Below are 12,423 nucleotides of genomic sequence, written 5' to 3'. Positions count from 1 at the left end.
GCTATCTGTGTCTTATTCGCCCTCAGCAACTGAAAGATGCGGCTTCTCTTGATAGGATTATTACCCCCATTGACATTAAAGGTGGTCACATTAAGTTTTAGGTCAGCCATCCGTGACATTTAAACTAAATAGCAGGCTATCTGATGTTTGCTCTATGATCCAACAAGAAAACCAAACAACACTCAAAAGGAGCCTATTGAAACTTAGACTCCATTTATGCGCATCTCGATTATACGCATAAAAATGTGGGTTGGGGAGAACGACCATAAATAATAGCCTGATCTGCCCAAGCCTCGTGTGAACCTAAGCCTATAACATAAGGTTAGGCAAATGAACCAACACCATCATTGAAACAGTGAGCAGGTATAGTACCAGAACACTTGACTTGCCAATCTAGACATATTACAAAAAGACCTTAGCTGCAGGGTGTCCAGAGGAAAGGGAAATGGAGAAAAGGTAAAGAATGAGGGAAAAAGGGGGGGGGGGAGGGAAGGGGCAATTAGAGACTGGCACAGAATAAACCAGAATTACAAAAACAAGTGCAGCCGGTCAAATCAGGTATGAGAAAACGGGCACATCAAAGTGCTATACTCAGTAAAGAGAATAAACAAAGGATAGTACAGAACTAAATCAATCATTAGCGTCCATCCTTGAGGGGCCTCCATTTCTTCTGGTCTTTTGCTTTTTAACTGTGGACCATTTTGACGGGAGCAGCAGCAGTGGTAAATCTTCCTCTAGTGGGATCGGCATAAATGAGGACAGGGCCATAGGCTCCAGGTTTAGTGGCTCCCAAATCAGCCGGAGGTCTTCCGGTTTGCGAATCGTGAAACGCTTATTCCCATGAGTAATAAGAAGGCCAAAGGGGAATAGCCAGCGATAAGCGATTTTTGAGGTACGCAGAGTGTCAGTGAGAGGTTTCAACTGCCGCCTTTTCTGCAAAGTAGAGGAGGCGATGTCCTGATAAAACTGGATTTTTGAGCCCATAAACTGTATTTCACCCATCGATCTGGCTCTCTGTAAGATGGCCTCAGTGTCTCTGAAGCTAAGCAGCCCACAGATAACGTCTCTGGGATTTTCAGAGGGTGAAGGTTTCGCGCGCAGGGCCCTGTGGACTCTCTCCACTACTACTTTGTTAGCCCTGTCAGGGCCGAGTAGAAGCTCAAAAAGGGACCCCATAACTTTAAATAAATCTTCTGTGTCCGCAGCTTCTGAGAGGTTCCTGATTCTCAGGTTTTTCCTACGGCTTCTGTTCTCCTGATCTTCTAGGAGCAGAAGGGAGCTATTTATGGCCGTACGATGGGAGTCCAGAGTGGCCCTGACTGCCGCGTTAAAAGTAAGCAACTCATCTTGATTATGCTCCAGGGTCTCCACTCTGTCACCAATATGGCGGACCTCCGTCTTGATAACTGTCAGGTCGGCAGCTATAGGGGCCAGAGCCCTAGACAAAGCCTTATCTAGATAGCTCTTGGTAAGGGTTGCCGCATCGCTCACCTCAGGGTGCGAGAGGAAGGGATCCCTTGCATCAGCGGCGCCTGAAACCGGAGAATCGGGGCGAGGGAGCGGCGTTTCTTTCGGCTGGGGCGCCATCTTAGGAGCGCGTCCGGCCTGCTGCTGGGACTGACGGCTCACAAATTTCTCCATTCTTTGATGTGAGCCCTCCAAGGTGGGTGCCGCGTAGTCCAGAAGATTCTGTGGCTGGATTTTCACCATTCCGATGTGTTAGTTTGCAGATAAAGAGGCTTAGTAGAGGCTTGGTGGCGGGAGCTCTGCTCTCAAGCTTCCACCATCTAGCGCGGTCAGGCTCCGCCCCCACCCCAAACCATCTCGATTGGGTTCAGGTCCGGTGACTGTGGAGGCCAGGTCATCTGGCGCAGCACCCCATCACTCTCCTTCATGGTCAAATAGCCCTTACTTTCAAAGTTTTCCCAATTTTTCAGCTGACTGACTGACCTTCATTTCTTAAAGTAATGATGGCCACTCGTTTTTCTTTACTTAGCTGCTTTTTTCTTGCCATAATACAAATTCTAACAGTCTATTCAGTAGGACTATCAGCTGTGTATCCACCTGACTTCTCCTCAAAGCAACTGATGGTCCCAACCCCATTTATAAGGCAAGAAATTCCAATTATTAAACCTGACAGGGCACACCTGTGAAGTGAAAACCATTTCAGGGGACTACCTCTTGAAGCTCATCAAGAGAATGCCAAGAGTGTGCAAAGCAGTAATCAAAGCAAAAGGTAGCTACTTTGAAGAACCTAGAACATGACATATTTTCAGTTGTTTCACACTTGTTTGTTATGTATATAATTCCACATGTGTTAATTCATAATTTTGATGCCTTCAGTGTGAATCTACAATTTTCATAGTCATGAAAATAAAGGAAACTCTTTGAATGAGAAGGTGTGTCCAAACTTTTGGTCTGTACTGTATATATGTGTATATATATATATATATATATACACTCACCTAAAGAATTATTAGGAACACCTGTTCTATTTCTCATTAATGCAATTATCTAGTCAACCAATCACATGGCAGTTGCTTCAATGCATTTAGGGGGGTGGTCCTGGTCAAGACAATCTCCTGAACTGCAAACTGAATGTCAGAATGGGAAAGAAAGGCGATTTAAGCAATTTTGAGCGTGGCATGGTTGTTGGTGCCAGACGGGCCAGTCTGAGTATTTCACAATCTGCTCAGTTACTGGGATTTTCACGCACAACCATTTCTAGGGTTTACAAAGAATGGTGTGAAAAGGGAAAAACATCCAGTATGCGGCAGTCCTGTGGGCGAAAATGCCTTGTGGATGCTAGAGGTCAGAGGAGAATAGGCCGACAGATTCAAGCTGATAGAAGAGCAACGTTGACTGAAATAACCACTCGTTACAACCGAGGTATGCAGCAAAGCATTTGTGAAGCCACAACACGCACAACCTTGAGGCGGATGGGCTACAACAGCAGAAGACCCCACCGGGTACCACTCATCTCCACTACAAATAGGAAAAAGAGGCTACAATTTGCACGAGCTCACCAAAATTGGACTGTTGAAGACTGGAAAAATGTTGCCTGGTCTGATGAGTCTCGATTTCTGTTGAGACATTCAAATGGCCGAATTTGGCGTAAACAGAATGAGAACATGTATCCATCATGCCTTGTTACCACTGTGCAGGCTGGTGGTGGTGGTGTAATGGTGTGGGGGATGTTTTCTGGGCACACTTTAGGCCCCTTAGTGCCAATTGGGCATCGTTTAAATGCCACGGTCTACCTGAGCATTGTTTCTGACCATGTCCATCCCTTCATGACCACCATGTACCCATCCTCTGATGGCCACTTCCAGCAGGATAATGCACCATGTCACAAAGCTCGAATCATTTCAAATTGGTTTCTTGAACATGACAATGAGTTCACTGTACTAAAATGGCCCCCACAGTCACCAGATCTCAACCCAATAGAGCATCTTTGGGATGTGGTGGAACGGGAGCTTCGTGCCCTGGATGTGCATCCCTCAAATCTCCATCAACTGCAAGATGCTATCCTATCAATATGGGCCAACATTTCTAAAGAATGCTATCAGCACCTTGTGGAATCAATGCCACGTAGAATTAAGGCAGTTCTGAAGGCAAAAGGGGGTCCAACACCGTATTAGTATGGTGTTCCTAATAATTCTTTAGGTGAGTGTATATATACGATAAAAGGAAAAAGAGAACAAAACGAGCGGCACTCACCGTTGATAGGCAGGTAACTTTATTCCATGGCAGGAGGGGGGTGCAAGGGTTGCAGATACAGCAGCAAGTAAGCAACAGCCGTTTCGCGCGTGTATGTGCTTCTTCTGGCTTTCCAGAAAAAGCCGGAAAGCTGCCGGAAAAGAACAACGCAAGTGTGAAAGAGCCCTTACAAAAGTCTCTGGCATATGCTAACATCCCTGTTATCGAATCTACGATACGTAAAACACTAAACAAGAATGGATTTCATGGGAGGATACCACAGAGGAAGCCACTGCTGTCCAAAAAAAACATTGCTGTACGTTTATAGTTTGCACAAGAGCACCTGGATGTTCCACAGCAGTACTGACAAAATATTCTGTGGACAGATGAAACCAAAGTTGAGTTGTTTGGAAGAAACACACAACACTATGTGTGGAGAAAAAGAGGCACAGCACACCAACATCAAAACCTCATCCCAACTGTGAAGTATGGTGGTGGGGGCATCATGGTTTGGGGCTGCTTTGCTGCGTCAGGGCCTGGACGGATTGCTATCATCGAAGGAAAAATGAATTCCCAAGTTTATCAAGACATTTTGCAGGAGAACTTAAGCCATCTGTCCACCAGCTGAAGCTCAACAGAAGATGGGTGTTGCAACAGGACAACGACCCAAAGCATAGAAGTAAATCAACAACAGAATGGCTTAAACAGAAGAAAATACGCCTTCTGGAGTGGCCCAGTCAGAGTCCTGACCTCAACCCGATTGAGATGCTGTGGCATGACCTCAAGAAAGCGATTCACACCAGACATCCCAAGAATATTGCTGAACTGAAACAGTTCTGTAAAGAGGAATGGTCAAGAATTACTCCTGACCGTTGTGCACGTCTGATCTGCAACTACAGGAAACGTTTGGTTGAAGTTATTGCTGCCAAAGGAGGTTCAACCAGTTATTAAATCCAAGGGTTCACATACTTTTTCCACCTGCACTGTGAATGTTTACATGGTGTGTTCAATAAAAGCATGGTAACATTTAATTCTCTCTAAAAAAAGAGATTGTATGCACTGCTGCATCCCACGATGCCCAAACTATTAAAATTGTAATATATATATATCCTGTACAGTGAATTCCTTAATGGAAAAAAATCTAAATGGGCGATTCGCAGTTTTTTCCTTGCTTCACCTCCCCCCAAAAAATTGAAAACGCAATCAAAAAGTTATATACACTCCAAAATGATATCATTGAAAACCACCGATTGGTCCGCAAAAATGAGCCCTCACACAGCTTGATAGACATAAATCTAAAAAACTTAGTCAGAATTTGGCGCTATAAAGAAAATATATTTTTTACCAAAGGTTCTTTTTCAGTGTTAATTCTCCAGGTCAGTGCGATAACAACAATTTACAGTTTTTCTTATGTTACAAGTGAACAGGTCACTTTTACTGCACAGAGAACGCCGTAAAAACAAAAACCCATACAACTATGATGGAATTGCTTTCTTTCCAATTCCAAAATACAAACCATCATAGGTCTATGTGAATGGAAAAATAAAAAGTTTATTGCTCCGGGAAGACAGAGTAAAAAAAAACAGAAACGCAAAAACAGAAAATCACCATGTCTAAAAGGGTTATATTCGTACTCATTCTGACCTTTGAAGTGGAGGAGTGATTGAGAGCCCTCCTATAACTGCATACGGAGATAGCTGTCAGTCACTGATAGGACCGCCTCAGTAACTTTAAAGGGGTTTATCGAACCCCTAAAATGCCTCCCCATAAGTCTGGGCTCCTCACAGAGGTCTTAACCCACTCCCCAGCACCCGCGTCCTTTCTGACGCCCACACGGCCGCCACTGCATCTCCCCATCATGTTGATGAAAACATCCGGTGTCGGGGATGCTGCCAATAGCAGACCACGATGGGAATGAGCCTCCCTAGCATCGTGGGTGATGCTAGGGATGCTCGTTCCCGTCGCAGCCTGTGATTGGCTGAATGCCCAATGTTTTCATCCGCTCGACGGGGAGATGCAGTGGCAGAGGTGTGAGTGTTAGAAGCCATGCTGGCGCCCAGGAGCCAGGGAAGTACAATCTGTATGAGGGGCCAGGGCGTATTGGGAGGCATTTTAGGGGTTGGATAACCCCTTTAAAAAAATCTTAGAATTAAAATGAATGAAATGCAGACTATACTGAATCTTTTCCCACAAAACTACTGTATATATCAATCTATTCAGTTCCTCCCACTCTAGAACATGTTGCCTTCAGCTCAAACACCATGTTTACCTGGTCTTTAACACGCTGCCTGCAGATTGCACTGCATTTGTATTGTGACAGGACACGTTTGCTTTACAGGAATACCAGCAGTGAGCGCTGGAGTGGCTGGAAAGGTAGATAATGGTTATTTTCATTTTTATACAGGGACAACCCCTTTAATCCCTGCTACTCTTGTGTATATTGATCATATTAAAGGGGTTATGTCATCTCAGACATTGGTGCCATATCACTAGGATATGCCACCAATGTCAGCTAACCTCCAGTCCCACCTTTGGGACCCACTCCTATCTCCAGAACGGGCTCCCCAAAGTGAAGGAGAGACACCTCGCATGGGTGGCCACCTCTCTTCATTCACTTCTGTGGGACTGCCGGAAATAGCTAAGCCGATGCTTGGCTATTTTCAGACTCCCATAGCGGTGAATGATAGTGGTCACGCTTGCGCAGTGATTCTCCTTCACCTTGGGGAGTCCATCCTGGAGATAGGAGAGTGTCTTTAATGCGAATACCCCTTTAAGGGCTCATGCACACGGCACCGTTGCCGTCACTTGAATGGGTCCGCAATCCGGGAGATGCGGTGCGGAACGGAGGCACGGATTGGAAGTCCACGGAAGCACTACGGAGTGAATGGGTCTGCGATCTGCATGCGGCGGTCCCACTGTTGGTGCCCATGCATTGCGGACCGCACAGGCCCGGGTGGCACACGTTCGTGTGCATGAGGCCTAACTGTGATGTCAGCTTCCCCTTCCCTCCAGGTATACTCTTGCTCAGGCGTAATAATGTAGTCTACTGAAATATTCTGCCCTGTTAAAGGAAACCTGATGGATTCATTATCAATAGGTCCTTTTGAACATCATTCATGAATCCTGTTTTCACAGGACCTATTGATGACCAGTGTGAACAATTAGACAGACCATAGTAATATCTGCTATGTAGGAATGGCCAATATTACTACTTTTATCATTGATAAATTTGAGTATTATCACTTGGAGAGCTAGAAATATGAATGCATTGTATTATATGTACATTAAATTGACATTTAGGCAACAGACGTTTATTCCACTGATGCCTTTTTGAGAAACGGATGTTAAAAATGGACCCATTCAATTATATGGGGGCTGTCAGTCAGGGAAAAATGGACAAGATAGAGCATGTTCTATATTTTGACGTCCGTTTTTCACTGACAGTCAAAAAAAACAGCTGTGTGAATAACCCCATAGACTACCATTGGTCTTAAAACAGATGTCGGATGGCCGTTAAAAAAATGTACATCACGTTCACTGTTGTGTGCATGTAGCCTTAGTTCTTGATGCTGTCATCATTATGAACAATTGTTACATTTACTTGTGTTTCATTTCAGGGTCAGTTTCAGAACTGCCTAGCTCCCGACATCAGAAAATTCAGCTACTTTCCAAACTATATTGATCAAAATCTGGACTTGTTTAAAGATAAAACTGTGTTGATGTACTGTACTGGAGGAATTCGCTGTGAGCGTGGTTCTGCTTATCTCAGGTCAAAGGTGACGTTATCATTTTCATGAATTCCTCTTATTTTTTGTCTTTATCCAGCTATCATTATATTTGCTTTTGCTAATGTAAACCAGTGATGCTAGGAATAAAGAGAGAGACATTTGGGGGAGATTTATTAAAATTGGTGTAAAGAAAAACAGGCTTAGTTGCCCATAGCAACCAAACAGATTTTTCACAGCTCCTTGGGAAAATTAAAGGTGGAATCTGTTTGGTTGCTATGGGCAACTAAGCCTGTTTTTCTTTACACCAATTTTGATAAATCTCCCCCAATTCTTCATATAAAGATGAAAATGCTGCTGAATGGTAACAAAATCCGAGTTTATACACAAAATGTGCTGCTATGTTTTGGCTATCTATATTATATGGTCATCTATATTCGGTGCCATAGGCAACAACCATTTTCAACTTTATGCTAAACATATCGCTAATGCGATGATTGCAATTTGCACCTTCACAATTGTGCTGGTTGTAGTTATAGAGCAGGAAACAGATGGAAATTCTCCCTTGCTTCCCTGTTGGCGCTATTAAAGGCGTTTTTCCACCAGCAAATAGCATTTATTATGCAGGGAAAGTTTCTATGGTTACAACCACCCATCAATCCATCAGCGGTGGCCGTGCATGCACACTATAGAAAAAAGTACCAGCTTACGTGAGTAGTGTATAATGTTATTGAAAAATGAACCAAGCCAGCAAAGTAGGCAATATGGACAATCACTATACATCAGTAAGTGGCTTGTATTAACTTTCTCTACATGATAAATGGATGCGGACAGCACATATATAACATTCATTTTTGCGGCCCCATAGAAATGAATGGGTCCGCATTTGATTTGTAAAAAAATGCAAACCGAAAATACGTTCATGTGCATGAGGCCTAAGTGTCTTTACATGTGTACATAACTCTGTCACTTGACCTTAAGAACACATGACGTACCGGTACGGCATGTTTCCCGAGTCCTTAAGGACACATGACGTACTGGTACGTCATGGGTTTAAAATGCGATTGCAGCGCGGCGGGGGTTAATCGGAACAGGATGCCCGCTGAAATCATTCAGCGGGCATCCTGTCACAATGCTGGGGGGGGGGTCACGTGACCCCCCCCCGTATCGGCGATCGCAGCAAACCGCAGGTCAATTCAGACCTGCGGTTTGCAGGGCTTTCTGCAGTTTCTGATCCGCGGGGATCAGAAACTTTAAAATGCCCAAAATAAAGATTTTTTCACCCCCCCCCCCCCCCCTGCACCCCTGAATGATTTTATGCCGGCGGGTGGTGCAGAGGGGGGGGTTGCAGGCGGTGCGGGAGGCGGGCGGTGCAGCCCACCTCCTTTGAATATTCATTGGCGTCCAGTGGGTATACCAGAGTGTCAGCACATTGCTGACACTCTGGTATAAACGGCTGACATCTGTGCTGTGATGTCAGCCGTTTAACCCTTTCCATACCGCGGTCCGTACGGACCGCTGTATGGAAAAGGTTGACAGTCAGGGAGCTCCCTCCCTCTCCTATCGGGGGGCTGCTGTGCCTTTGCAGCCCCCAGACAGGATGGTGTCACAGAGGGAGGGAGCCCCCCTCCTTCCCCGTCTGCTCAGTTGTGGCACACGGGGAAGGTTCCCATGGCATCCTGCTGTCCATGGTGCTGAACAAATCTGTGCTAAAGGCAGAGATCTGTTCAGACAAAGTGTAAGTAAAATACAATACAATACACTATATAGTGTACTGTATTATACAGACATCAGACCCACTGGATCTTCAAGAACCAAGTGGGTCTGGGTCAAAAAAAAAAATTAAAAAGTGAAAAAGTAAAGATAAAAAAAAACACATTTATCACTGAATAAAAATTAAAAAAATAAAATAAAATACACTACACATATTAGGTATCGCCGCGTCCGTAACAACCTGATCTATAAAACGGTCATGTTACTTTCCCCGCACGGTGAACGCCATAAAAATAAAAAAATAAAAACTATGAGGAAATGGAAATTTTGCCCACCTTACTTCCCAAAAAAGGTAATAAAAGTGATCAAAAAAGTCGCATGTACGCCAAAATAGTACCAATCAAACCGTCATCTCATCCCGCAAAAATCATACCCTACCCAAGATAATCTGAAAAACTGAAAAAACTATGGCTCTTAGACTATGGAAACACTAAAACATGATTTTTTTTGTTTCAAAAATGAAATCATTGTGTAAAACTTACATAAATAAAAAAAAAGTATACATATTAGGTATCGCCCGGCTCTATAAAAATATCACATGACCTAACCCCTCAGATGAACACCGTAAAAAAATAAAAATAAAAACGGTGTAAAAAAAGCCATTTTTTTGTCATCTTGCGTCACAAAAAGTGTAATAGCAAGCGATCAAAAAGTCATATGCACCCCAAAATAGTGCCAATCAAACCGTCATCTCATCCCACAAAAAATTAGACCCTACCTAAGATAATCGCCCAAAAACTGAAAAAACTATGGCTCTCACTAAAACATTTTTTTTTTTGTTTCAAAAATGAAATCATTGTGTAAAACTTGCATAAATAAAAAAATTGTATACATATTAGGTATTGCCGCGTCCGTGGCAACCTGCTCTATAAAAATACCACATGATCTAACCTGTCAGATGAATGTTGTAAATAACAAAAAAAAAAAAACTGTGCCAAAAAAGCTATTTCTTGTTACCTTGCCTCACAAAAAGTGTAATATAGAGCAACCAAAAATCATATGTACCCTAAACTAGTACCAATAAAACTTCCACCCTATCCCGTAGTTTCTAAAATGGGGTCACTTTTTTGGAGTTTCTACTCTAGGGGTGCATCAGGGGGGCTTCAAATGGGACATGGTGTCCAACAAAACAGTAGCAAAATCTGCCTTCCAAAAACCGTATGGCATTCCTTTCCTTCTGCGCCCTACCGTGTGCCCGTACAGCAGTTTACGACCACATATGGGGTGTTTCTGTAAACTACAGAATCAGGGCCATAAATAATGAGTTTTGTTTGGCTGTTAACCCTTGGTTTGTAACTGGAAAAAAAAATATTAAAATGGAAAATCTGCCAAAAAAGTGAAATTTTGAAATTGTATCTCTATTTTCCATTAATTCTTGTGGAACACCTAAAGGGTTAACAACGTTTGTAAAAATCAGTTTTGAATACCTTGAGGGGTGTAGTTTCTAGAATGGGGTCATTTTTGGGTGGTTTCTATCATGTAAGCTTCACAAAGTGACTTCAGACCTGAACTGGTCATTAAAAAGTTGGTTTTTGAAAATTTCTGAGAAATTTCAAGATTTACTTCTAAACTTCTAAGCCTTGTAACGTCCCCCAAAAATAAAATGTCATTCCCAAAATGATCCTAACATGAAGAAGACATATAGGAAATGTAAAGTAATAACTATTTTTGTAGGTATTAATATGTATTACAGAAGTAGAGAAATTGAAACTTGGAAATGTGCAAATTTAATTTTTTTTTTTTAGCAAATTTGGTATTTTTTTATAAATAAAAATGCATTTTTTTTACTCCATTTTACCAGTGTCATGAAGTACAATATGTGACGAAAAAACAATCTCAGAATGGCCTGGATAAGTGAAAGCGTTTTAAAGTTATCACCACATAAAGTGACACTGGTCAGATTTGCAAAAAATGGCCTGGTCCTAAGGTGAAAATGAGCCCGGTCCTAAAGGGGTTGTCTCATGTGGCATGTATCATGTAGAGAAAGTTACTACAAGCAACTTACTAATGTATTGTGATTGTCCATATTGTCTCCTTTGCTGGCTGGATTCATTTTTCCATCACATTATACACTGCTCGTTTCCATGGTTACAATCACCCTGTAATCCAGCAGTGGTGCTCGTGCTTGCACACTATAGGAAAAAATGCCAGCCTCTCTGGTGGCCGGGCCCGTGGAAGCTCATGTAAGCTGGTGCTTTTTTCTATAGTGTACAAGCATAGCCATGCAGCTGGACTGCAGGGTGGTCGTAACCATGGAAACTTTCTCTGCATAATAAATGCTATTTGCTGAAGTGCCACAACCCCTTTTAAGGCTTGGGTTCACATGTTGCGGTACTGTGCTGCATGACCTACTACCGTGGAGCAAAACTGCTTGCAGATTACCACAAAGTGCAGTGGTCTTACAATGCGTTTACCAGTCACATGGTTCATACAGATGAAATAGCGCTATACCAGGCTGTTTCTGAAATTCCCATAGAAATGAATTTAAGAGGCTGCGTGCCTGTTCAACCACCTGCACCATTCATTTCAGAGGGCTCCACAGGGCACGGGGTTCCCGTTCTTGTGATTGGTGGGTTCCAGCGATGGGACCCCCATCGACCTGTGGATTAGGAATAACTTCACACAACGGAATACCCATGTACAGCACATGCTTTATTGTTTTCTATTTATCTCTATAATAGGCTGTGTGCAAAGAAGTGTACCAACTCAAAGGAGGCATTCATAAATACCTAGAAGAATTTCCAGATGGATTTTTCAGAGGGAAGCTGTTTGTCTTTGATGGACGCTTCACAATATCTTCTAATGATGAAATCATATCTAGTAAGTACTGATTTCTGGCAGAGAAGTAGTCTTTATGTCAGTGAGGTAGAGTGAATAAAAATCTCATACCTATCATAAAAAACTAGCTTTAGTTTCTAATATTAGGTAAAAATTCTAGAAAATGTGATACATATTTTATTGAAAAATTTCTCTGATAACCCTTTATTAAGATTTGATGGTCATTTGCAGCCATTGCTTTCCGAGGCACGTTTTCTTGTTAACCCCTACACTGATTTTTCCGAACTGTGTTTCTTCAAGTAGAAAAGGTCCTGTTTTGACCGAACACTGTTCGGTTCTCAATTTTAGTAGCAGCTGGTTCAGTCTGCACCTTCTCCTGTCAGATCAGGGTGTCTGGAGATAAGGTAAAATAAAGGTTGGGCAACAGTGCAGTGCACCCCTCAGCTCC

The 12,423-nt window shown here is 42.9% G+C and overlaps 1 protein-coding gene across 1 annotated transcript in view; it reads left to right on the top strand.

Annotated features, from left to right (window-relative positions):
* The window catches only part of TSTD2 (thiosulfate sulfurtransferase like domain containing 2), an 81,148-nt gene that overhangs the window by 67,179 nt on the left and 1,546 nt on the right, over positions 1 to 12,423 (top strand). Inside the window, exons 7-8 of the mRNA XM_040417288.1 lie at positions 7,317 to 7,475; positions 11,879 to 12,017. Of these exons, the coding sequence (XP_040273222.1) occupies positions 7,317 to 7,475; positions 11,879 to 12,017 (298 nt within the window). The remainder of the gene's footprint in view (positions 1 to 7,316; positions 7,476 to 11,878; positions 12,018 to 12,423) is intronic.

The sequence above is a fragment of the Bufo bufo genome, chromosome 2 (assembly GCF_905171765.1).
Source record: "Bufo bufo chromosome 2, aBufBuf1.1, whole genome shotgun sequence".
Taxonomy (NCBI): Eukaryota; Metazoa; Chordata; class Amphibia; order Anura; family Bufonidae; genus Bufo; species Bufo bufo.
The sequence above is the reverse complement of the archived record's forward strand: the minus strand, read 5'-3'. Positions and strand labels throughout refer to the sequence as shown.